The 24,769-nt window shown below is 44.3% G+C and overlaps 1 protein-coding gene across 1 annotated transcript; it reads left to right on the forward strand.

Annotated features, from left to right (window-relative positions):
* Positions 1 to 847: 847 nt before the first annotated feature.
* SLC20A1 (solute carrier family 20 member 1) lies at positions 848 to 15,707 on the forward strand. Its single transcript, XM_012535562.3, has 11 exons — positions 848 to 987; positions 1,409 to 2,024; positions 2,199 to 2,339; positions 2,527 to 2,612; positions 7,331 to 7,427; positions 9,870 to 9,989; positions 11,525 to 11,797; positions 11,919 to 12,477; positions 13,071 to 13,256; positions 13,806 to 13,890; positions 14,731 to 15,707. The coding sequence occupies exons 2-11, from the start codon at positions 1,679 to 1,681 to the stop codon at positions 14,890 to 14,892; spliced, it is 2,055 nt and encodes a 684-aa protein (XP_012391016.2). The 5' UTR covers positions 848 to 987; positions 1,409 to 1,678; the 3' UTR covers positions 14,893 to 15,707.
* Positions 15,708 to 24,769: the final 9,062 nt, after the last annotated feature.

Raw genomic sequence — 24,769 nt, forward strand, 5'->3', positions numbered from 1 at the left:
TCCCCACGCGCCACAGCTGCGGCGCAGAAAACGCAGCTCTGCCACGGGGAAACTGACGACTCGCAGCCGCCCTGGGGCTCTGCGCCATGACTGGGAGACGACCTGGTTCTCGTGACTGCTCAGTCTGTTTTCACCCAAGTGCATGACTGCTGGAGTAAAGCGACCACGTGAGCCCTTTCCCTCCCCCGGCGAGGGACAGTGCCTGTCTGGCCAATGGCAAGTCACAGGTGCGACAACGTGCCGGGAATGGATTCGGAGCCCCGGGGCGCGAGCTCTCCTGCAGCGTCACCGGGAGGACGGGAGGGAGGGAACTCGGCCAGGTGTGGCCTCCGGATGCGGCAGGTCGCAAGTGCGCTGAAAGTGCGGCTTGAGGCGCGGCCAGCTCCGTAAAACTGGGCTCGCGCGGGAGGAACTATGACCTTGGTCGCGGCCTCTACAATCCCCGCTTGACAACCTCCAGCGGCAGGCTGAGGGTGCCCCGCGGCCTCCGCCGCTAACCAGCAGGCGCGGCCAGAAGGTGCCAGGACACCAGGGCAAGGCCGCAGGGAAGAGGCCGGCCCTCCCCACGTGGACAGGCTACCCTCTGGGGGCGTGGCCGCCAGCGCGGGGCGGGCCAATGATCGCCGCGGTCGGGCTCATCCGGCCGGGCCGCCGGGTTGGCTGGGGCTGCGTCATCCCGGGGGCGGGGCTCCTGGGCGGCGCGAGGCGCGGCTGGTCACGCGGTGCGCGGCGACGGCTATAAGTAGAGGCCGGCGGAGTGCGCTGCTGGAGTGATGGCTGCCGTCGCGTGCTGAGTGCTTTTCCTTCTCGGCTGCTGAGGCGTCCGCGGCTGCTTCCTGGGTGGGTTGCCAGCCCCGCCGAGCCATCCCCAGAGCCTCCGCCCCAGGCCAGGCCGTGTGCTCGCCGACAGCAGGTGCGTGCGTCCGTGGCCCTAGCCCGTCGCCGCAGCCTGGACCTCGTCTCCCGCTCGGCCCTTCGTTTCCTTTGGTGAGTGGCGGCGCCACCTTGGAAAGGCTTTCTTCTCCCCGGGGCCCGGCGCGGACGCGGCGGCGCGGTGGGGTTCTGCTTTCGGCGCTACCCGCCTCCCTCCCCCACCCTACCCCATGCCACCCCGTCCGCCCGCCCGCGGGCCTTTTTGGCGGTCCCCGGGAGGCGCGCGCGGGAACGGCTCTTTTCCGCTTTTCGCGGGGAGGGCGCGCGCGGGCCGGCGGCGCGGGGGCCGGGCTGGGCGCGCGCGGGCCGAGGTGGTCCCCTGCGCCACGTGCCCGCCGCCCGGCGCGTTCTGCTTGGGGTGCGGGATACCGGATCGCGGGCGGCGGGCACGGCCGGGGCCCCCAGTCCCGGTGGGCCGTCGCGGGGTGCGGGACCGCAAGGGCGCGCTGCTATTGTTATCCATCCCCCCTTCCAGGATGAACTTGCGTCCTTTCTCTTCTCCGCCATGGAATTCTGCTCCGTGCTTCTAGCCCTCCAGAGCCAAAGAAACCCCAGACAACAGATGCCCATACGCAGCGTATAGCAGTAACTCCCCAGCTCGGTTTCTGTGCCGTAGTTTACAGTATTTAATTTTATATAATATATATTATTTATTATAGCATTTTTGATACCTCATATTCTGTTTACACATCTCGAAAACCGCTCAGTAATTCTCTGATTAATTAAAGAACCACTACTCTAGAGAATGGCATCTACCATGGCAACGCTGATTGCCACTACTATTGCTGCTACTGCCGCTTCTGGTCCATTGGTGGACTACCTATGGATGCTCGTCCTGGGCTTCGTTATTGCATTTGTCCTGGCATTCTCCGTGGGAGCCAATGATGTAGCAAATTCGTTTGGTACAGCCGTGGGATCAGGTGTAGTGACCCTGAAGCAAGCCTGCATCCTAGCTAGTATCTTTGAGACAGTGGGCTCCGTCCTGCTGGGGGCCAGAGTGAGCGAGACCATCAGGAAGGGCTTGATTGACGTGGAGAAGTACAACTCGACACAAGAGCTGCTGATGGCCGGCTCTGTCAGTGCGATGTTTGGTAAGTTTTTTTTCGTGTTGTCCTGATAGTGGCGGGTGAGGAAATTCTTATCATGGGTCGTTCCATTCTTGTGCTCTGCCTCGATTCAGATTATTACATTCAGTAATATGCACTTCGTACATAATGGAATTTGTCACTTTTGTCACGTACTTAATAAAACTTCATGTGTTTCAGGTTCTGCTGTGTGGCAACTAGTGGCTTCGTTTTTGAAGCTTCCCATTTCTGGAACCCATTGTATCGTTGGTGCAACCATTGGTTTCTCCCTGGTGGCGAAGGGGCAGGAGGGGGTCAAGTGGTCAGAACTGATAAAAATTGGTATGTTTAATTCTAAAAGGCTTTTTATTCTTCTTGTCGTGTTACCATGGCGTTGTGTATGGGAGAAAATGATGTAAAATTGGAGGGACGGGCTAAAGTTTTGAAACGAGAGGACTAAAATTTAAAGTGTGTTTTGGTTCCTGATTTCCATTAGTTGACATTTTTTTCTTAATGTGTTCTATTCCAGTGATGTCTTGGTTCGTCTCACCGCTGCTTTCTGGTATTATGTCTGGAATTTTATTCTTCCTTGTTCGTGCATTCATCCTCCGTAAGGTAATCTTTCTCTCCCCCCATGACCTGTACTAAGTCACACTTAGTGGTGTTCAAACCGATAGCGTTATTGCAAATGGGATCGGTGTGTAGGAGTGTGGCCTTGGAAAGTTAGAAAAATTCTTTGTTTTGTATACCTCTCGTATGTTGAATTTTCTGAAAGAAGCAGGTTTTCAATACCCAAGAAGTCATTTGGGAAGGAAAAATTGAGCACTATAGTGTGCCGAGACTGAAAGAAAAAATTAAGGAAATGTATTTGGAGTGGCTTTGTTGACCTGTATGCAGATTACTACCTCAAATCACCATCATATGCAGGCCAGTCTGCATTGTAAGCTTAGGGTTCAACAAATCACAGTGTCCTGGGTGACATTTTCTTAGCTGCCAGTTAAAGTGGAGTCGTTTGGGTCCCCACATAGTTATTTGTAGAGTGTTGATTATCGAAACCAGCTTGTAAGCGTCATGGTGGACACGCTACCTCTCACAGTGACTTGACTCTAATAGCTCAGAATAGGTAAAAAGGAACCAGTAAAGGTAATTCTCATTTTGTTTTTCTTGGCAAAAAAAAAAAAAGAATTCCAGACAGCCATTTAATTTCCTGTCCATTTGAAAATCCCTTTTGAGGGACCTGATAGCATTTTTTTTAAATCAAGAAGTCTGATGCTGGCTCCAAAATAAATGTAGACAACAAGGGATGTTGTCGTTGGACTGAGTTACAGTAAGAATAAATGCTTTTTTCTCAGGAAACAAAGTTGTCCTTTTCCTGAGGTGAATGGCTCTTAACGGTCCATTGTAAGTTCTTAAAAATTCTTCTGAACTGAAGAAATCTGAGTGAAGGGAGATAGGTAGCTTAATCCCAAGGGGTAAGAATGTATTCAGAACCGTTTGTTTGGTCTAGTTCTAAGCTTCTCTAGGGAAGGATACGTACTTTTCTATAGAAATTCAGTAACTGGTAAAGTGACTCACTAATCACTATTTACCATGGCCTGAGTCTGGCAAAAGATAGCAGCGTAATACTTTGAAAACTTGAAACCTCTGTAGCTTGGTATAATTTGAGAGTAAACAGTTGGTTGATATCAACAGACTCAGAGTTTGGCATTGTCTTGTTGAGCAAGCGGTTAGTGAATAGCACCTACCCTCCTACTCCCCACAGCTGTGGAATGTGATAACGTGAGGCTTCCCTTTGAGGCTTAGTAGTAGTCAGGGATCAGAACTCTTCGTACTTTGAGAGCTGTATAGCTTGCTCCTTACCAGAGAAGCAGGAGGATTGCTGGGATCCCCTGTTGTGGATTTGTGCTCATAAAGGTTTACACCGGGTCTTTGTGGATTATTGAGAGACAGATTGTTCCAGAGGCTTTGTGTGTCTCAAGCCCAAACAAACTTCTTTTCTGGAGGAGGAATGGTCATGCTTTCAGGTACAAAGTGGGATTTTCAGGTCCCCAGAACTCTCATTTGGGGAATGCATGCCAGGCGTCTTTATCCTCAGTTAGAGACCTTAAGTTAGATATATGAACTTCTTAATTATATATTCCTCATGGGGTATGAGGATGGACATGATCAAGAATGATTGGAATAGGTCTTCCCTGGTGGTCCAGTGGGTAAGACTCTGTGCTCCCAATGCAGGGGGCCCGGGTTCAATCCCTGGTCAAGGGGACTAGATCACGCACGCATGCTGCAACTAAAGAGTTTGCATGTCGCAACTAAGAAGTCCGCATGCCACAACTAAGAGATCCTGTGTGCTGCAACTAAGATCCGGCACAGCCAAAATAAATAAATATTAAAAAAAAAAAAAAAGAATGATTGGAATAGTGTTTAAAACTATTCAATATGGACTTTGAGAATCTACCCGCACACACACACACAGGCAGGCACGTACTCTTGTGTTTAATCTACCAATAACAGATGAATTTTTAGGTGATGAGGCTGAATATTTCTGGTTACTGTTAGATTTTAAGTCTCAAGAAAACATCTTTACACTAGTAACCTTTGGTGGTCTTGGCTGTTAAAATCTAAATATTTGACCATTAAGATACTTTCCAATTAAAGATTCTGTTTTGGAAATTAACATTAAAAGTGCTTTTAAAAATTTTCAATTTTCTGAATGTTCCAAGGGTGTTGGGTAGTCTAGTAGGAAAAAGCAGAGTGGAGGTTAAGGATTGGGACAATAAACAAGGAATACGGGGAAAAGGGAGTTTTCCTGTTGAGTGTTTAAATTCTAGTCAAAGAAAGTGGGCCTTTCAGCATTCTCCCTTCTGTCAGGAATCTCATTAAATATATCTAGGGTATCTTTTCAAACTCAGGAACTTTTTTCTTTAGTTTACTGGAATGTCCGATGTATAAAAAATGAATATTATGGTTGAAAATGGGTTATGAAGACCCCCTTTCCCATCCCATATAACTGGATGATGAGATATTTACTTATAGGTAAAGTTTTAAGTGTTAGGTGAGTCATATGGTGGTCAACATTCAATAAAATGTTAGCCCTGGTTACCTCCTGGGGGAGTGGCTAAGAGGAGTTTGGAGGTAGCAAAAGGGAGAAAGAGAAGCCCCCACAAATGTCTAGAACCCTTATGGATTTTGATTTCGGGGGGTGGTCTTTGGTTTCTTGGAGAATTTCTTAAAAGCACAGAGAGTTCTTAGAAGAAAAATGTATATACACCTCAGGTTCATAACCTTACCGACTACCCTTGGGGTGGGACACGCATGGTTGAGTTACTCAGAGATGATGAGTTTTTTTTTTTTTTTAAATTAATTAATTAATGTTTGGCTGCGTTGGGTCTTTGTTGCTGCACGTGGGCTTTCTCTACTTGTAGCGAGCGGGGGCTACTCTTCGTTGTCGTGTGCGGTCTTCTCATTGCAGTGGCTTCTCTTGTTGCGGAGCACAGACTCTAGGCGCGCAGGCTTCAGTAGTTGTGGCGTGCGGGCTCTAGAGCGCAGGCTCAGTAGTTGTGGCGCATAGACTTAGTTGCTCTGCGGCATGTGGGATCTTCCCGGACCAGGGCTTGAACCTGTGTCCCCTGCATTGGCAGGGGGATTCTTAACCACTGCGCCAACAGGGAAGCCCTGATGCTTAGGTTTTATTGGCTATTTTTGTTTTGACCAATTCCCTACCTGTAGCATTCTCTTAAACTACGGATAGGGAAGGTAATATTCAGAGTGGTTTTTGTCAAGCGCCCATCTCTGCTGATTCGGAGTGGCACCTCTACTTTCCGTTTCCTTGATCTTAAGCCATTACCTCACTCTTCTGATGTATTTGATTCTTCTCCTTGTCTGTTCCTCCCCAAGGTTTTCCATTGGATTGTGATTCAAGATAGCATTAAACCTTTGGGCTAACCACATCGTTGAAGTTCAGCCTTCTCATGTATTCAGATCTGTGCTCTTGTTTTTAACTCTTGTTTCCAGTCACACTGGCCTCCTTGCTGTTCCTCAGACAATTCAGGTGTTTGCCTCAGGGTCTTTGTACTTTCTGACGTCTCTGGGATAGTCTGCCCTCCAGGTAGCCTGCTCTCTGGCTGCTCTTTTTCTACCCCTGCGTGTGTACCTGGCTTATGGCTTGTTGACCTAACACATTTGTGTCTTTGTTCCACTGATGGTCTTTGGAGTATCTCCCGCGCCACCTCCAAGAATTAAAGTGTGCGCCTCCTTCCATCACGGCCTCCTTCCCCTTCTTTTTTCTTCATAGCATGATTCTGTACTAGAATGTAAGTGTCAGTTCTGTGAGAGCAGGAACTTTGTCTCATTCACTCCCATATTTTAGTGCTTGGCACAGTCTGTTAAATGAGGAGGTGACCTAGTGTACGATTGATTTTTATCTTAGCACTTTGGTAAATCACTAGTTGTGGCATATTTATCAAATGTCTAGATAAGATGGTTGTTGCTGGTATATTCTCCTACATGTTTTGTTTTTAAGAAGTCATTGCAGGTATAAAGTCAGGTAAGAAATGTAATATCTCATAGTCTGTTTCTTGATCTCTCTTATATAGTACATTTTCAGGTGTGTGCTCAGATTTTATCTGGACATGAGGTACCTTAGAGCACTGGGGGTTGAAACATCATTCAGGACATCACCAGTCACTAGTAATAGGTAGCCTTGTTAAGAATAACAGCAACAGGGACTTCCCTGGTGGCTCAGTGGTTAAGAATCCGCCTGCCAATGCAGGAGACACGGGTTTGAGCCCTGGTCCAGGAAGATCCCATATGCCACGGAGCAGCTAAGAGCAGCTAAGCCCGTGCGCCACAACTACTGAGCCTGTGCTCTAGAGCCTGCGAGCCACAACTACTGAGCCTGCGTGCCACAACTCCTGAAGCCCTCATGTCTAGAGCCCATGCTGTGCAACAAGAGGAGCCAACGCAATGAGAAGCCCGCACACCGCAACAAAGAGTAGCCCCCGCTCGACACAACTGGAGAAAACCCAAGCGCAGCAACAAAGATGCAACGAAGCCAAAAAAAAAAAAACAATAACGGCAACAAAAACCTAACCAACCCCCAAACATTAAAGCAAACACAAACTTAAATTCAGATGGATGTAGAAGATGAGATCAGCCTTGGTAGGGGAACTTCCAGGAGCAAATGTAGGAAAAGACCATCTGGCCTTGGAAACTACTATGGGGAGATAGTTATTGGAACTAATTCCTGAAGCTGCCCTTTGATAAGGTTCTATGGAAATGGGTTAAGTTTTTACAGCTTTTAAGATCTTGAGCTTAATGATGATGGTATTTTACAGGCAGATCCGGTTCCTAACGGGTTGCGAGCTTTGCCAGTGTTCTATGCCTGCACAGTTGGAATCAACCTCTTTTCCATCATGTACACTGGAGCACCTTGTAAGTACATATCAGAATATTTAAATGTGAATTGAAAGTTGTTTCTAAAACTTGCATTAAATGCCCAATTTACCCCTTTTTGTTTACAGGGCTGAAATCTCCTAGAAGGTGGCTGGCCTGCGCCCATTTCAGAAGGCTGCAGGCTAGTGTATGCTGAGTTAACCTAGATAGTTTTTCAACCAAAGAGACCTGCTCAGATTCTAAATCACTACAGACCTTTACTCTTTAGTCTTCACAGGATCCACCGATAATTTGATCTTCTCCCTCCCTCTTTCCTATCTATGCTAAAAATACCGGAATTGATGTTACCTCGACTACTGAAGAGTCATTAGTTATACTTGGTCTTCGATAATCAGTCATTTAGGACTGGTTTGCTGGATATTCTCATTTTTCTTTCCCAAGTGGAGCTCCTTTTTGTTTCTAAATTTACTCCCCTGAATCTGCTTGAATGAGAAGAGTTGGGATGTTTAACACCTGCCCTAAGTGCACTTGGAAGAAGAATTCATGCAGCTAAGAGGAAAAATATTTGTGAGAATATAAAGATTGAAATGTTGATTACTTTTATGTTGGAACACAGGCAAAGCATGGATTAAATTGTGATACGTGTTTCATTTAGCAATTGAAAAAGATTGATAACCTGTAACTTGTCAGACAGGACAGTACATGTCTTGATCAGTCAGTTTTCCTGTCTAGGTTCATTTGGCCTGATGGCCTTTGATCCGTCAAGTCAGTGGCTTTCAATCTTTTGACTGTTGTGACACACTGGAAGAAAGACATTGTACATTGCTGCCCAGCACACACATACTTAGAGAGGGAGGGGGAGAGAGGGAAAGAGAACTGGAATAGTATGTTGAAGCTACTTAACCTTACTATGTGCTATGCAGTCATATTTGCAAGTATTCTTTTTAGCTTTTTAAAATGCTCATTGTGGCCCACCAAATTGATTCCATTTCTGACTGATGGATTGTAACTTGCTTTGGAAACCTCACTGAAGTAATAAGTCACTGACCAAAATTGGAGTTAGCTAAGTATTTTTAACCCTGTCTTTGTTAGAATAATCAGGAAAGAAATCAGACAACTTTATGAGGATATTGATCTTATTTAGGGGATACCAGCCTCCTTACCAAATGCTACAGGCAAAGGAAAGCTTGCCTGCTGCCTTTCCATTCTGTTTTAAATTGGCTTCTTCATGTTAAACTAAAAAAGGCTCCGTGAGGCTCTAAGCACTGATGTTTTATGTGGTAGCAGCAAAGCTCATAGTTCAGTGAAATTAGAAACTTGCATTTTCAGTCGTCTTTGAAAAGGGAATGTGGGTATTTTTGTCCTGTCCTTTGGTCGATCATTTACAAGAAAGAACCAGTCTCATTTTCCTTTTTTGACTTGGAACGTAGGCAAATTTAAATTGTGATACAGAGATTGATTAAATTTCATGTATATTTTAGTTTGTGTGACTAACTGCATGATTAGAATTGATAGCAGGAATTAAAATGGAAAGATTTAGTCATCACAGAACTTTGGTTTTGAAGGGGCCTCGATTTATATCTGATTTTTAAATACGAATCATTTTGAGGAACAATAGAATTTCCATTTTATAAGTAATTCCTAATATGCAAAACAACCACAAGGAACTAAGCTGTTCTTGGATAAACCACAGATCATTATAACATCCTTTAGGTTTAAGTAGTGTTCTCTAGTGCTTTGCTTCTGTCATTAAATATTGACGAGTGGCTTGGAGGCTGTTGGCATTTAAGTGATAACCAGGTGACTAGTTAATGATCCCTGAGCCATGTGAGAAGTAGGCATGTCTCTGTTTAAGATGTCGCTTGTTAGTGTGATTACCACTCTACTATTTTCTTTTTGTGAAAGACAGCCCTTTGAACTATTCTTATCCCTTGATAGATAAATGTATCTTAGTTTGATAATGCGTCCTAAGAGATAATCTTGCTCTAAAGGATTTTGCTTGGATGTGATAACTTCCACAGAGAACCGATTACATCAGTAGGAGAAATGTGACGACTGGGGCACTTTCCTTTCTTAACGTTAAAATCTTATGTGCAAACATAAGGTGTGGCCGCTCCCATCTGGAGGCTGGGCAGTGGAAAGCTTCCGTTTATTTTCATAGCTAGTTGCAGTTGCTCAGTGTAGTAATCTGTCTTCTAAAGCAAAGAAAGGAAAAAGCCTAGTATGTGAAGGAGCTTGGGAGATGTCAGTCTAGCAGGTGTTTAAAGTAGGCCAGACTGGTGGATTTCACATGCTATGGGATTTTTCTCCCAGATTTGTATAGCCACGAACACAGTAATCCTGTGGACCTAAGGCTGGCAACAGCTATAAAGGGTGATGGGCTGGCTTGGGGAACCCCAGAGTCCCCAGAGGAGGGTTGACACGTTATTACAGGGGGGCAGTTGCCCTGGGGTTTTCAAGATGCACCATTTTATCTCCTAGTGCTGGGCTTTGACAAACTTCCTCTGTGGGGTACCATCCTCATCTCGGTGGGATGTGCAGTTTTCTGTGCCCTTATCGTCTGGTTCTTTGTATGTCCCAGGATGAAGAGAAAAATTGAACGTAAGTAACACATTGTAGCAGAAAATCTTAACTAGTAATGCTGTGCTTGCTTCTTTGTGTGTAGCCGTCTGTAAAAATCTGCTACTTGGATAGATTGGTAAAGCCAGAAAATTTACATGGAAATTTGCGGATGTAGGTTTATTGTCCAAACTACGTTCTTATTAACTTAAAATGACCTGAGACCTAGTCATAAGGCGTATTTGACCTTATTTGGGCTGCCAGACAAGCTAGGCACTTAATCTGTTTTTTCTTTTTTTTACTGTACCTTGATCACTTGCCAGTGACATGCTAGATAAATACAGAGAAGTTGTAGTCTACATTAATTGAGAAGGATGAGGATACCTTAATGAAAAATAAAAGGTAGGTATGAAATATTTTCACAGGAAACATTTACCAAAACCAGCGCCTTCAGATTCAGATATTCAGAGCTATGCTACTATATTATCTGACTTCAGATTTGGTTCATTTTCAGAATTGGAGCACAGATTCCAGAGGTAGACATTTTCAGGGTGTCATGAAGGGATCATTTAGACCATTACTGTATGTAGTATTTCAGTATAATCAAATATGGCATACATTCTGGTTAGTATAGGTCTTAATTAAATCTTGTATTCCTTCCCTTACTACTTGAACTCTCCTGAGACGATCTTTTTCCGCCCTTTTCATCTGCAAATGCTCGGGTGGTGATATAAGTTTGTTCTTTGAAGAAGCGCAGGGCTGCACAGACTGCAGTGGCACCGGGAGAGTGCTGCGTCATGCAGCTGTGTTCCGGAGCCTCCGAGAGGCTCTGCGCTAGTCTGGCGGCCTTCAGGACTTCGTGACCTTGATTCTCCCTCAGTCTGGGAGAAGATGAGACAGGTCTTGCTAATGTTCTGTACCCTGGTTGGTAGCTTGACCGGGATTCCTGAATGAACACGGAAACAGACTGGGCATTGGTGCAGAGGCAGAAAACGTTCCCACCTGGTCATGGAACTTGAACCATAAGGCACATGTCTTTGTTTTCTAGAGGTGGAAATTCAAGTCACCTTCAGTTGCCTGCGTTGAGCTGTGTCATTTTGCTTGAACTCACAGACTGAAATTTGGGGCCACTTTTTAAAAAGGACGTGCACTAGATGCAGTCAGAATTTTTAGTTATCTGTCAGCCCCACGCTTGAGCTCCTTTCCCCTCAAGAAGGGGTCAGCAGGAAGCTCAGGATGGTTTCTACATTTGTGAAGGGTTCTATAAAGAACAAGAATTTATAGCAGAGTCCACAGAGCCTAAAAGATTTTTACCATCTGGCCCTTCACTGAAAAAAACTTTGCAACCCCTAGTAATAGGGTGTTCTGCATTTGTATCGCTGGTTTCTTCCCAAGTGAGAGATTAAGCGATACGGCAAATAAAGCAGACAGGAAAATTATCCTGAATTTTCACTGAAGTTTACATGTGGTCTTATTTTGAGAAGGATTTTTTTTTTTTTTTTTTTGAAGTGAGGAAAGGGGAAATGTAGAGCAAGTCAGTTTAGTCAAAACCAAACAAAAACATCCTTCTTTTCTAGGAGAAATCAAGTCTAGTCCTTCTGAAAGCCCCTTAATGGAAAAAAAGAATAGCTTGAAAGAAGACCGTGAAGAAACAAAGTTGTCTCTCAGTGATACCGAAACCAGGAATCCCGTCTCAGAGGTAGGGTCAGCAGCCACTGGGCCCCTGCGGGCTGCAGTGGAGGAGAGAACGGTCTCGTTCAAACTTGGAGACCTGGAGGAAGCTCCAGAGCGAGAGAGGCTTCCCAGCGTGGACCTGAAAGAGGAAACCAGCATAGATGGCACGATGAACGGTGAGTGGACTCTTCTCGGGTGGGGAAAGGCGAGTTTCCCTTTGTCAGCAGCACTGCTGCGAGGCTCTGTGTTCGGACTTGATGCTCTGGGCATTGAGTGTAACCTTTCGGTCTTGGCCAGGTGCAGTGCAGTTGCCTAATGGGAACCTAGTTCAGTTCAATCAAGCTGTCAGTAACCAGATAAACTCCAGCGGCCACTATCAGTATCACACGGTGCATAAGGACTCCGGCTTGTACAAAGAGCTGCTCCACAAGCTACATCTTGCCAAGGTGGGCGACTGCATGGGAGACTCTGGCGACAAACCCTTGAGGCGCAACAATAGCTACACTTCCTATACCATGGCAATTTGTGGCATGCCCCTGGATTCATTCCGTGCCAAAGAAGGTGAACAGAAGGGTGAAGAGATGGAGAAGCTGACGTGGCCTAACGGAGACAGCAAGAAGCGAATTCGAATGGACAGTTACACCAGTTACTGCAACGCCGTGTCTGATATTCACTCGGCATCCGAGATCGACGTGAGCGTCAAGGCCGAGATGGGTCTGGGCGACAGAAAAGGAAGCACCAGCTCTCTAGAAGAATGGTGTGACCAGGACAAACCAGAAGTGTCTCTCCTCTTCCAGTTCCTGCAGATCCTCACGGCCTGCTTTGGCTCATTCGCCCATGGTGGCAATGACGTCAGGTCAGTCGATTATGATTCTTGGCATTGCTCGTGCTATTTTTATGCCGCCTAATCCCTTTATAAGGTTCTGCTTGTGGCCTTGGTACTTATACCACCCGTGGGACACTGAATAATGCAGAAAGGATGAGGTAATAGCAATTAATTGACTTAAAAAAACAGGAAGCAAAATTTTTTCTTCAGAGATTACAAAGAATATGTTTGTTTCTGTAGGTGATAAACACATGTATCTTCCACAAAGAAGCCTTTTATCAAGATGGGAGCCAGTTCTTTGATAGAATCACTGCCCCCTAGAATGAATTTGTAGGTGGTTAATCCTAGTTCTGTGGTTTGTCACCTGTTCATTGGAACCCAAAATTTGCTTTAGTTGGGCCTGTAGGAAGACAGGCCACCAGATGCGTGGCGTTTCCCCTCTGAGAAGAGCTCTCATTTTCCTCTGTTGTGTATGTTGGGGTTCCATTTATTTCCTTTGAAAGAAAGACCAGTTTCTAATGAAAGCTTTGCTTTAGAAAACTTAGTAGATCAGTTAACAACTAGATTTCTTGCCAAGTTTTAGTTTTGCCTGAAAAATCATCCCTGCCCTCTTTTTCTTTCAGCAACGCCATCGGTCCTCTGGTTGCTTTGTATCTGGTTTATGACACGGGAGATGTTTCCTCAAAAGTAGCAACACCAATATGGCTTCTGCTCTATGGTGGTGTTGGTATCTGTATTGGTCTATGGGTTTGGGGAAGGAGAGTTATCCAGACCATGGGGAAAGATCTGACACCAATCACACCCTCTAGGTAAGTTGGTAAAGCAGGTCTTATTAGGTTAATGCTCATTTTCTTAAGATACGTAATACTGTGCAGTGGTACTACATAAAGGAACCAAGTTTGTATAAGTTCCTGATGTTCCTCTCTCTTTGGTGTGAACTTTTTAGATTTTCCTTATCGTCTGGCCCTTAAACATAATTTATCTATTCAACTCCGGTGGACTCTTTTTAACAAAATAACTTCTGAGAAAGATGTGTGTGCTAAGACTTACTAGCTATGTACATTTGGCTTTTATCTCTGTCTTTACGGAGCCAACACTGATGTTTACTAAACTCAAAGTAAAAGTGCAAGCTTTAAGAATGGGCTTCCAGAAAACCTGAAAACCTCAAATGCTGGAAAAGAGAAGAGCAGTCTCATGGCCTGATTTAAAGCAGATTTCAGGAGTTAGAGCAAACAAAAGATGTTGGTGGAGTTTTCGTCACTGGATAGAGCACAGCAAGATTGTGTGAACTTTGGGGTAGTGCTAACTTACCAAAATTTAAGTTCCATTCTTGACAAGTGATCTGTCTGTGTCCACAGCGGCTTCAGTATTGAACTGGCATCTGCCCTCACTGTAGTAATTGCATCGAATATTGGCCTTCCCATCAGTACAACACATTGTAAAGTAAGTGTAATGTAGAGGTACTGTGTCTTTTGAGTGGTTTTAGTAGATACGTCGAGAGGTATTTTTTTGTTCTTTTTGTTTTTTGGTTTTTTTCCTTTGATAATTTGGTGTTATACCGTGGGAGTCTTGAAGAGTTCACAAGTTTAGGACAGGTTGACTCTAAGGATGTAAATACACACTGTGCAATTTCTAGCGTCTATTACTTTTATTTAAGCAGATAGTATATTTTCTCCCCAAACGGTGCAAAAGCCCCTTTTTATAGAGGTAGCAAGTCTGTGAGGCTTGTTGAAGGGCAGTTTATTTGAAGCAAGCATATATTCAGAGCATCTCAGGATCGAAGTCCTGAGAAACTTATTGATTCCTAAGGTGGCTTGATGACCATCTAATAACCATAGGGTAACTGTAGGGAAAGGAAGAAACTAGCTTCCTTAAGGGAATTTTTAAGTTAGTTCATCATGGAGCCTTTGAGTCATTCTTTTTCTTCCAGAGAGATCTACGGGTGATTGGCTATTAGGTCTAATAGCAGCCTCCCTCTAGAATCTTTGGGAAACCTAAAACTTAAAGGAATCTATTATTAAAGCAGTTATTATTATTAATGTAGTTCATTACATTCCAGCAGCTCAGAAGGGAAAAGGGAGTTTTCTTTCCCTCTTTTACCCCAATTAGCACGGATTCTGTGACTGGATTTTATATTGCCCTTCGTCTTGTTACAAGCCAGCTTGTAACAGTGGATCGGTCCGGCAGTCCGGGGCTCCTTACCTACCTAAGAATCACGGGTCTGTTTAACAAAATGCCATTGGCACTTCAGTAACCAGTTTCCTTGATTGTTTTCTCCCGTAGGTGGGCTCTGTTGTGTCCGTTGGCTGGCTCCGATCCAAAAAGGCTGTTGATTGGCGACTCTTCCGCAACATTTTTATGGCCTGGTTTGTCACAGTCCCCATTTCTGGCGTTATCAGTGCTGCTATCATGGCAGTCTTCAAATATGTCATCCTCAGAGTGTGAAGCTGTTTGAGATGAAAATTCGGGTCAGTGTTTGGGACCACCGTACACATTCCTGTTCCTTTGAAGAATGAATTACAGTGTTATAGAAGACTGACAGGAGTCTCTTTAAAGTTTGGGAGCTGTGGGAGGGAAGCGTTACTTGTGCTATAATTGCTTTTGTGCTAAATATGACTTGTCTCAAGATTAGCTATGTAAAGTAGCCAGGTTTCCACTGGTTCCTGTTGAGGTTCCTTTTCCTTCTGGGCTGTGAATTCCTGTATATATTTCTCTACTTTTTGTATCAGGCTTCAATTCCATTATGTTTTAATGTTGTCTCTGAAGATAACTTGTGATTTTTTGTTTGTTTTGTGTCGTTTTAAAACGACCCTTCAGAGCCATTTGACAGTGTGCTCTGCTTTGTTGGTTTCACCAGCTTCTGCCCCAACACGCACAGGGACTTAACAGCACACACCGTAACCGAAGCTTCCCTTGTAGTCTCTTAGAAAAATCGTCATTTGTACCCTGCCCTCCTGTCGGTAGTGGCAGGTTCTGTTGGCATACGTCAACTTCTTACTTAAAAGGACAAGGTTCTTTGGACACGGTGAAAATTGAAGTTAGTAGTAACTTCTTTGCAGGCAGTTCACTGACTATGATTGCTAAGAAGAAGTAGGAAGAAAAATCCTTCTGGCAGTCTTGGTTATTTCTTTAAGATTTCTGGCAGTGTGGGATGGATGAATGCAGTGGAATATGAACTTCGGGTGAGTTAAATGGGCCAGCCTTCCATGTTCATCTGTCTACCTCTTAACTGAATAAAAAAGCCTACCGTTTTTAGAAAACATGTCTCATTGGTTTTGTTCATATATTTGAAGCATCTGAGCTCCCGATCAGTCAGCCTTATGCAATTCTTAGGAGAATGTGGTATCTTAACAAATGAGAACTGCCCTCTAGCTTGAAGTTCCCCACTCCTCCCTGGTACGTTTCTTGTGATCCCAGAATATACATGACATTCCTCCATGGGGCATTTCTAACTGTTTAGTATTTTTTACCAGCACATCCTAGACATACGTTAACATACGTTAACACGTATCTACTCATTGTCTTTAACAGCCACAAAGTTTTCACAAAGTTTTCCTGTTTGAATGGATTAGTTTGTCTTACTAGACCCTTACTTAGATTATTTGTAGCTTTGCTATTAGAATGCTAAAATGAGTGTTCGTGTTTCGTGTGTGTAGCTCGGCTTCATTTAAAAATTCTCAGTGTCGGATTCTTCAGTCTTGACCCATTATCTCTTTTAGGCTTGATCAGGACAGTTAAGCAAAAGTGCATGGCTTTGCAAACTAGATTGATGGGTCCTGTCCTTAGACTTTTAGCAAGATGCTTTGTAGAAGCCAGACTGCAACAAGGATAAGGTTATGCTTGCCTGACCTGTGCCTGAGAAATTGGACCACTGGTTGCGTACCTGCCATGGATTCAGTTAGTAAATGTTCACCGTTTCATGTCAGGCACTGCACTAAGCTTTTTATATACATTTAATTCTCAAGACCTTTTGCAGTAGTTCCTAACATTATTTTGTAGCTGATGAAAGACACTGAACTGTATCTTTCCTAATCTTAAGAGAACAGACAGGGACTTCCCTGGTGGTCCAGTGGGTAAGACTCCATACTCCCAATGAAGGGGGCCCGGGTTCGATCCCTGGTCAGGGAACTGGATCCCACATGCCACAGCTAAAGATCCCGTGTGCCATGCAACTAAGACCCGGTGCAGCCAAAATAAAGAGAATGGACAGCCCCAGGCTAGCTGAAGGTGGCCATGTGACTATTTGAAGAAGGAGAGGGGGGCCTGGGGTAAAGAGGAACCTAACGGTAAGCCCAGAACTGAGGGTCCTGCAGGAGACCCTCTGAGTTTTGGCGCTGACTTCCAGGATGACCTCACACAAACCCAGATCCTGTCTTTGCCCAGTGAATAAATGGAGAGTAGTGACTCTCCCCAAGACTCTCCCCTTGGCCCAGGAGAGGACAGCTGAGGAAGTACTTGACCCAAGGATGTGTTTCTCTAGGAAGAGCAGCTAGATCTGGGGAAGAGGAACCCCATTAGAGCTAGTAAGAGGCCAGAGGGGATCTGTATTTCCATGTATGGTAATAGCTGCTGTGGGCCAGGGACACAGGCTGGTGAGAACTCTGGCCTGTTTCTCTTGGGCGTTATTAGATGTTGCCTTTTTTTTTTTTTTTACTCTCCCCCCATCCAAGCTGTTTTCATTAAGGTTGCATGTATGCGTAATAAAGTAGTCAAGTGATTCAACAAGGCTTCTGTGGAACAGGGATCTCCCACCATCATTTCCCTCTTTGCTGAGGCAACCACTTGCTTTTCTTTTGGTATTTGTATTACTATTTGGCCCTTTCAGTGTTTAGCTCTTGATGTCCCATAGTGAAAAATGATGTTTAGTTCTAGTCTAACACTGTTATCATACACAGACCCTAACCTCCCACCTTTGCTGTATAATTCGGTCTTAATTTTGGTAAGATCAAAATTGAGAGTATTTTAAAAATATCACTGAGCTGCTGAGTCTTTTACGGACGCGCAGGCTCAGCGGCCATGGCCCACGGGCCACCAGGGAAGCCCTGCTGAGTCTTATAGTACGTATATACTGTGATCATTTTGTTTTCCCTGGAATAAGCTCTACCGCCCCCCCCCACCCCCCCCTTTTTTTTTTATTAAGTGCTTGTCACCCTTTTAGGACTGTGAGAAGCAACAGGAAATTTCCTGATATTTTAGGGAAGCTTCACTCACAGCCTCTGACCTGTTCCAGTCTAGACAGGTTTCACATCTGCATCCTAAAATTTCCCTCTGCCATTCTGGAAATTTCTTTTACCTCCTTTGTTGGATTTCCTGTTTCCTATAGCCCATGTTTTTGTTTTTTCTTGGTTTATCCCCCCGTTTTGGGGGAGAACACCCTACTGTAGCAGCTTCCTGAGAGAGAATCTCGGGTGGTAAAGGCCTAATTGCTCAGAGTTCCGGGGCTCACTGGGGCAAAGGTCACTGTGTATTTTAGTCTCCCCGTTTTCAGTACCTTGTTTTTTTGCCTAGTTCCAAATGCAGCATTCATTACCACAGTTTTTAGGTAACTAACACCAGTCCCCCAGCAACACGGTTCAGATTTCAGTTGCCATGGTATATTTTAACTGAAGAATCGCGTACAGTACAAACTTTAATGCTAGCTCTTTGGTCCACAAATCCCATTTCCAGAGGAACAGATGGACATAGGCCCAACGAATGACCTCTCGGTTCGCTTCTTTCAAAGTCGTCTTGGTGTCTGGTTGCCGTTCAGCTATTATTCAGTTCACTCACTGACAACAGAGCTTTTTAGTAGTGTTCCCAGCGGTAGAAGAGATGCTGTAGGCTGTTAGCACCGCAGTTGGATTATGTTCCAGGTTCTCTTGCGGGCTTGAATGAAAGTGCGAAAACTTGCCTTTTACCATCAAATGCAACTTTCATTGATCCAGCCAACAAAGAGGTTATTTCAAATTTTAACAGGTTTGGACAGGCTATTGGTACTATAACTGGAGATTGTACAATTGCTTCAGCTGAGGCTTGGAAGAAATTGAAAGCGTCATGGCAAAAAGCAGCAGTAATTTGCAGTGTGGCAGAAACTGGCTACACTGCAAATAACTTTGGACGATTCAAAGTGGACGTGAATTGAGTTGTATTCGAACACGGGAGGGTTGATGCTGCTACTGTTTGAGAGATTCTAGATAGGCAACCGGAGGCGCTTTAGTGAAGGTGAGCGTGTCGGCGTAAATGAGGAAGGTGGTTGTGATGAAAAGGATGCAGATGTCCCAGAGGAAGTGATGCTGGCCTGGCCCGAACTTCACCCGAACTTCACATGAAGGGACTTCCCAGAGCTATTATTTCTCAACAGTGAAGAAAAGGTAAAATGTTGGAAGCTGAGCCTCAAACACTTTATTTAATTAATTAATTAGTTTCCTGCAGATGAAATTTAGATTTTTTTAATTGAAATATATTGTATACAGAGAAGTGCACATAATTGTATAACTTGCCGACCTTTTGCACACTGGACAGATCCATGAAACCAGCAACCGGAACAGGAAATGAACAGTATCATTCACAGGATAAACGGGTCAATGACGAGTCACCTGGTTAAACTGCAATATGGTAACTGAGAACTAGATAAATGTTACACAATCATGTTTACTTGCAAGCTGGGCTAAGCTCTAGGCTACTAGTGCTTCCAACAGTTCATTTCCTGACTGGCAGGAAATAAAAGGATTTGTTCTCACCCTACCTCACCCTTTCACCTTTCCGCAACGTAAAGTTTCCTAGAGACCCAAGGTGACAAAATCAAAACACTTGCTCATAAAACCTGGGTTGCGGTGTTCCCTCTACAACATAGTGGTATAGGGGTGCCTGGTCTATTAAACACTTTCTGCACTGTGTTTGTGCAGTGTGTACGATTTGCAAATATTTTAATTGCCATGGTTTTCTCTTGCTTCACAGGAAAATCTTGTTTAGTGCTCCAAAATTTCAGTAAGGTTACAGAACTCATACCCCATGGTGTGAAAGTCCTTTCTCTTTAACTCCGTTCTCTTTGTCTTTGCCTCTACTTGAGAGGTTTAAATTCTTTACCCATCCCATTGTTTACACCCAAGACACAGTGAGATCTTTGAAGTCGGAGAAAACTCAGCTAACTGGAGACTGCTGAGGTGCTTCTACCAAACTGTTACTTTTGTGACAGATGGGGACTTCCGAGACTTTATTAATAGCTTTTTTTAATACTAAAATATGAGAGCTGCTCATTGGCTTGCCTTTCTAATGACTGGGCTCTTGTGGAAACCCCTTTTGTTATACTCAGAGCTGAAGCAGGGTTTCATCTCAGCTGAACACACTGTGATGCAGTGCAGATGGCTACTCACGAAAAGGAGCAAGATGTTTGTTTTTCTGGGGACTGCTGACATTAGTGCAAGGTCTCCCCTCCCAGATGATTATTGCTGAAGACCTAGATAGCAGGTTTCTACTTCCCATTCATTCTATTTCCAGAAGCAAGCAAACGTTCTCTAATTGCAGGCTTGGGCTGAATGCCTCCGTAGTGTTTCCCATTGTGCTAATTGGAAAAATATAATTTTCAACTAACTGTGACCTGCTTTGCAAAATAATCGTTGACAGATGAGTTGCCGGTTTGGTTTCTAAAGTGAAATAGTACCTTGTAGTTTAGCACTAAGGGTAATGGAGTTTTGGAAGTCCCAGGGCAAGCCTGTGCTGTGTACGAGGACCATTAGAGATCACATTTCAGCCTGGAAGAACCAAGAGCCTATTGATTTGATGTCTTTTTCTGGGAGCTTTTATTAAATTGAATTTCAATTAAAAACTTTGAGGGAGCCACATTCTGGGAATGTTAGTCAATGTTGCCCATTAGTTGAATAGTCATACAATGGGCCTTGTGTGTACCTTATTGATTTGGAAGGGAGGTAATCTTTTAGCTAAGGTCTTGGCTTCTGGCAAGCTCTCCTTCAGTCTAAATGTGGTTGGCCTTGCCAGCTTTTTGGAATTACTGTCAGCTTGTGAGTATAGAGTTGGTGTGACTCTTCTGTTTAGGATCTTTGGTTTTTCTTAGAGTGGTTCTGTCGTCACTACCACAGAAAAGGGCTTTAAATTCAAAGTTGCCATTGGAATCGGAGATCTTTTTTTTTTTAAGTTTTAAAAATGTATTTATTTGGTTGAACCGGGTCTTAGTTGCAGCAGGCGGGCTCCTTAGTTGCGGCATGTGAACTCTTGGTTGCAGCATGCATGTGGGATCTAGTTCCCTGACCAGGGATGGAACCCAGGTTCCCTGCATTGGGAGTGTGCAGTCTTATCCACTGCACCACCAGGGAAGCCCCAGAATCAGAGATTTTTTTTTTAAAGAAGATGTTGGGGGTAGGAGTTTATTAATTTATTTATTTTTGCTGTGTTGGGTCTTTGTTTCTGTGCAAGGGCTTTCTCTAGTTGTGGCAAGCGGGGGCCACTCTTCATCGCGGTGCGCGGGCCTCTCACTATTGCGGCCTCTCTTGTTGCGGAGCGCAGGCTCAGTAGTTGTGGCTCACGGGCCTAGTTGCTCTGTGGCATGTGGGATCCTCCCAGACCAGGGCTCGAACCCGTGTCCCCTGCATTGGCAGGCAGACTCTCAACCACTGCGCCACCAGGGAAGCCCAGAATCAGCGATCTTAAAGACAGTGATTACTTCCTGTGTGTGGTGGAGTGTAGTGGTTCCGAACATAAGCTTTGGAGCTAGACCTGTCTAGGTTCCAATTCCAGCTCTACCACTTGCGTATCCTTGAGGTCATTTAATCTTTCTAAGCCTCGGGTCCCTGTCTGAAGATTGGTGATAATAATGGTACTTAGGTCCCAGGATTTTCACGAGGATTAATTAAAATAATGCCTGTAAAGTGTGCCTTCTTAAGCACTTCTTAAGTAGTGTTTACTAACTGGTCTCATTCTCTAAATAAATATATGTAACTTTTCTTGACACGGTCATGGTTAACTTAACACTGATTCCCCTAGATACCCTTCCTTGACTATGGAGTGACTTGTAAGTAATTTTCCTTAACTGTACCTTTATGTATTTCTTAAATCTGAAATGAAGGATTTAATTTTGGTGGCTTGCCTTTGAAGAAAAGTGTATTCAGACCCTGTATAAATTAGGATTCGGATAAACTGTGAGTGATGGAAAATCCCAAGAACACAGAAGAAAGTTTTTCTTCCGCCAGTTACTGATGGGCTGGAAATGGTGTCTCAGTTTGGAAGGAGTCCCATGGGCCTGGGACCCAAACGCCTGAGGAGGGCACGCTGGCGGCTAGGTGTGAAGAGGATGACTCTGTGAGGGCTGAAAAACTACCAACAGGATGCAGCTGGTTGGGGTGGGGGAACTGCTGCTGTGGGAATGAAGAAATGTGAAGAAATGGAAGGAACAGGAAGCTGACCAGGAGTAGTTCCTTTTCCTGGCCAGGTCCTCACAGCTCCCCTACTGAGCAAATGTGAACAATTGGAACAAGACCCCACGCTCCCAATGCAGGGAACCCGGGTTCCATCCGTGGTCAGGGAACTAAGATCCCACACGCATGCTGTGACCAAAGCCGGCGAACACGTGGTTGGGAGAGTTCCAGCCCCAGCGGCACCACAAAGTCGGGAGGGCTGGGTTTGCAGCTGAGATGTGGTCTAGCTTAGCAGCCAACACAGGGGCGTCTGCCGGATTTCTTCATCTTCAGAGCACGTTTGGAATTAATACCTTATCTGTGGGGTGAGATTTTGAGATTGTGTGACTGTCCTGTGCCTCACAGCCGTCTTGCATTCAGTGGCCTCAGTATCCATTGATGAATCTTGCCTGAATCCATTTTTGCCAAACTGGTTGTAAAATGGGTGATGTTCTATTTTTCTTACACCTTGAACATTTATTAGTTGGCATTCTTCGTTTGGTAAAGGAAAGCTCTCTTATCTCCCTCATACTTTGCTCTGGGAAATGGCGGTTTTCAGTTGGGTGACCACATCTTGGCTAAAAGTTGGAGTTGTATTATTAAGAACTGGGTAGAACAGACACGGTGTAGTCAGCCGTCACTTTGACACAGTCCAAAGCCGAAGCAGTCTTATTTCTGTCATTGTATCCATAATTGTCTTGAATTATAAAAGCTTTAGAAGGAATTAATGAGTATTTTACATATGAAAGGATGAGGGAAAACAACCTGAATTCACAGGTGGTGTCTGATGTTTCAGGGTGTTATTCTCTTGAGAGGACCAAATAGGCGAGTGATTCTCTACTGTGCCTGCCCCATTGGACTCATCGGGAGACCTGAGGCCTGGGTTCTTTCCAGGGGCATTGGGATTTAATTGGTATAGGTGGGATCTGGGCACAGGATTTTTAAAAGCTCTCTTGAGGATTCCAACATGCTTCCACGGTTCAGAACTTGGAAACAGGCAGCCGACAGTGGTCACGTGGGGTAAATGAGTGCTGTCTGTTACATTCCATTGAATGGGAATGAAGGAACTGAACTAGGTATACTGGCATGCCTTGTTCTCAGATCAGCACTTTAAAAAATCTTCCCACTGTTAGTGTTTGACCACATGGCATATTTATAAATTTGATTTCTTTGTTAACTTTTTACTCTATATTGGAGTATACTTGATTAACAATGTTGTGATAGTTTCAGGTATACAGCAAAGTGATTCAGTTATACATATACATGTATCTATTCTTTTTCAAATTCTTTTTCCAGTTAGATTGCTACATAATATTGAGCAGAGTTCCCTGTGTTATACAGCAGGTCCTTGTTGGTTATCCATTTTAAATATAGCTGTGTGTACATGTCAATCCCAAACTCCCTAGCTATCCCTTCCCCCCACCCGTCCACCCTGCTAACAATAAGTTTGTTCTCTAAGTCTGTGAGTCTGTTTTGTAAGTAAGTTCACTTGTATCATTTCTTTTTAGATTCCGCTTATAAGGGATAGCAAATGATGTGTCTTTTTCTCTGTCTGATTTCACTCAGTATGACAATCTCTAGGTCCATCCATATTGCTGCAAATGGCATTATTTTGTTCGTTTTTATGGCTGAGGAATATTCCATTGTATATATGTGCAACTGTAAATTTGATTTCTTTCCCTTGGGGAAAAAAAAAGTTACTGTTCTCAAAATCCAGTCTGACTCAGTTGGTCCAGATCCAGGCAACCAGATAAATGTGGCTTCTCGTGACCTTAGTCACACACTCATTTGAACTCCCGTAAAAATGGAAACACCTTTTTCTAGCTTAAGGGTGGAGTGAAGGAGAGGGTCCCAAAGGTGAGTAGGTAACAAGGGGTGGAATGTCGGAGTGAAAATGAAGGCATTTCCTAGTGGACGTTGAGCCTTTGACTCATCCCCGGCGTTGCACACATACTCACTATAAATAGGTCTTTATTCACTTGTTTATTTTGGCCACTCCACGGGCATGGGAGATCTTAGTTCCCCAACCAGGGAATGAACCTGTGGAAGCGCGGAGTCTTAACCACTGGACCGCCAGGGAAGTCCCTATAAATAGGTCTTTAAAACTTTCAAAGTTTGATGTGAAATATTTCAGACATAGAGAAGGTTATAAAAAGAATAAAATAATGAACACTCTTGTACTCACCGTGTAGTTTAAGATTCCAGGGCCTGGACTGTTTTCCTCTTGTTCCATTCAGGACTACTGACAACTGACCAAATTTAGTGTTTACTGTTTCTTTTTACTTTTACTACACATGCTTTTTTCCCTAAATAAGACATAACATTGTTTTGCATGTTTCAAGCTATATGTAAATGGCTTCACACCATGTGCATTTTCATTCTAATTACTTTTTATACATTGTAGTAGTGAGATTCCTCCGTGTTAGTATGAGTAGCTCTGGCCCATACATGACCACATCACAGTTGATTATCTCTTTTCCTGGTCAACATTTAGGTGGTTTCCAATTTTTGGCAATTAAAAACAGTGCTGCCCTTAGTATTCTTGCTTCTTTTTTTTTTGGCCCCGCTGCCAGGCATGCAGGATCTTCCCTGACCAGGGATCGAACAGGTGGAAGTGGAAGTGCAGAGTCTTAACCACTGGACCACCAGGGAAGTCCATCCATTAGTATTCTTATATGGATTTCCTTGGGCATCTGTGCAGGAGTTTCTCAGGGTCTAAATCTAGGTGTAGAACCACTGCATTGTAGTATATGTTCATCTTTAATCTTATCATATATTGCCAAGTTGGTCTCCAAAACTTGAAGCAGTATATGCTCTCACGAGCAGTGTATAAAGTTCCAGTTCTATGCCTTTGTCAACACTTGGCATTGTCGGACATTACAGTTTTTGCCAAATACGTTATTTATTAATCCTCCCAGCAATCTTATGAGTAGGCT

The sequence above is a fragment of the Orcinus orca genome, chromosome 13, assembly GCF_937001465.1.
Source record: "Orcinus orca chromosome 13, mOrcOrc1.1, whole genome shotgun sequence".
NCBI lineage: Eukaryota > Metazoa > Chordata > Mammalia > Artiodactyla > Delphinidae > Orcinus > Orcinus orca.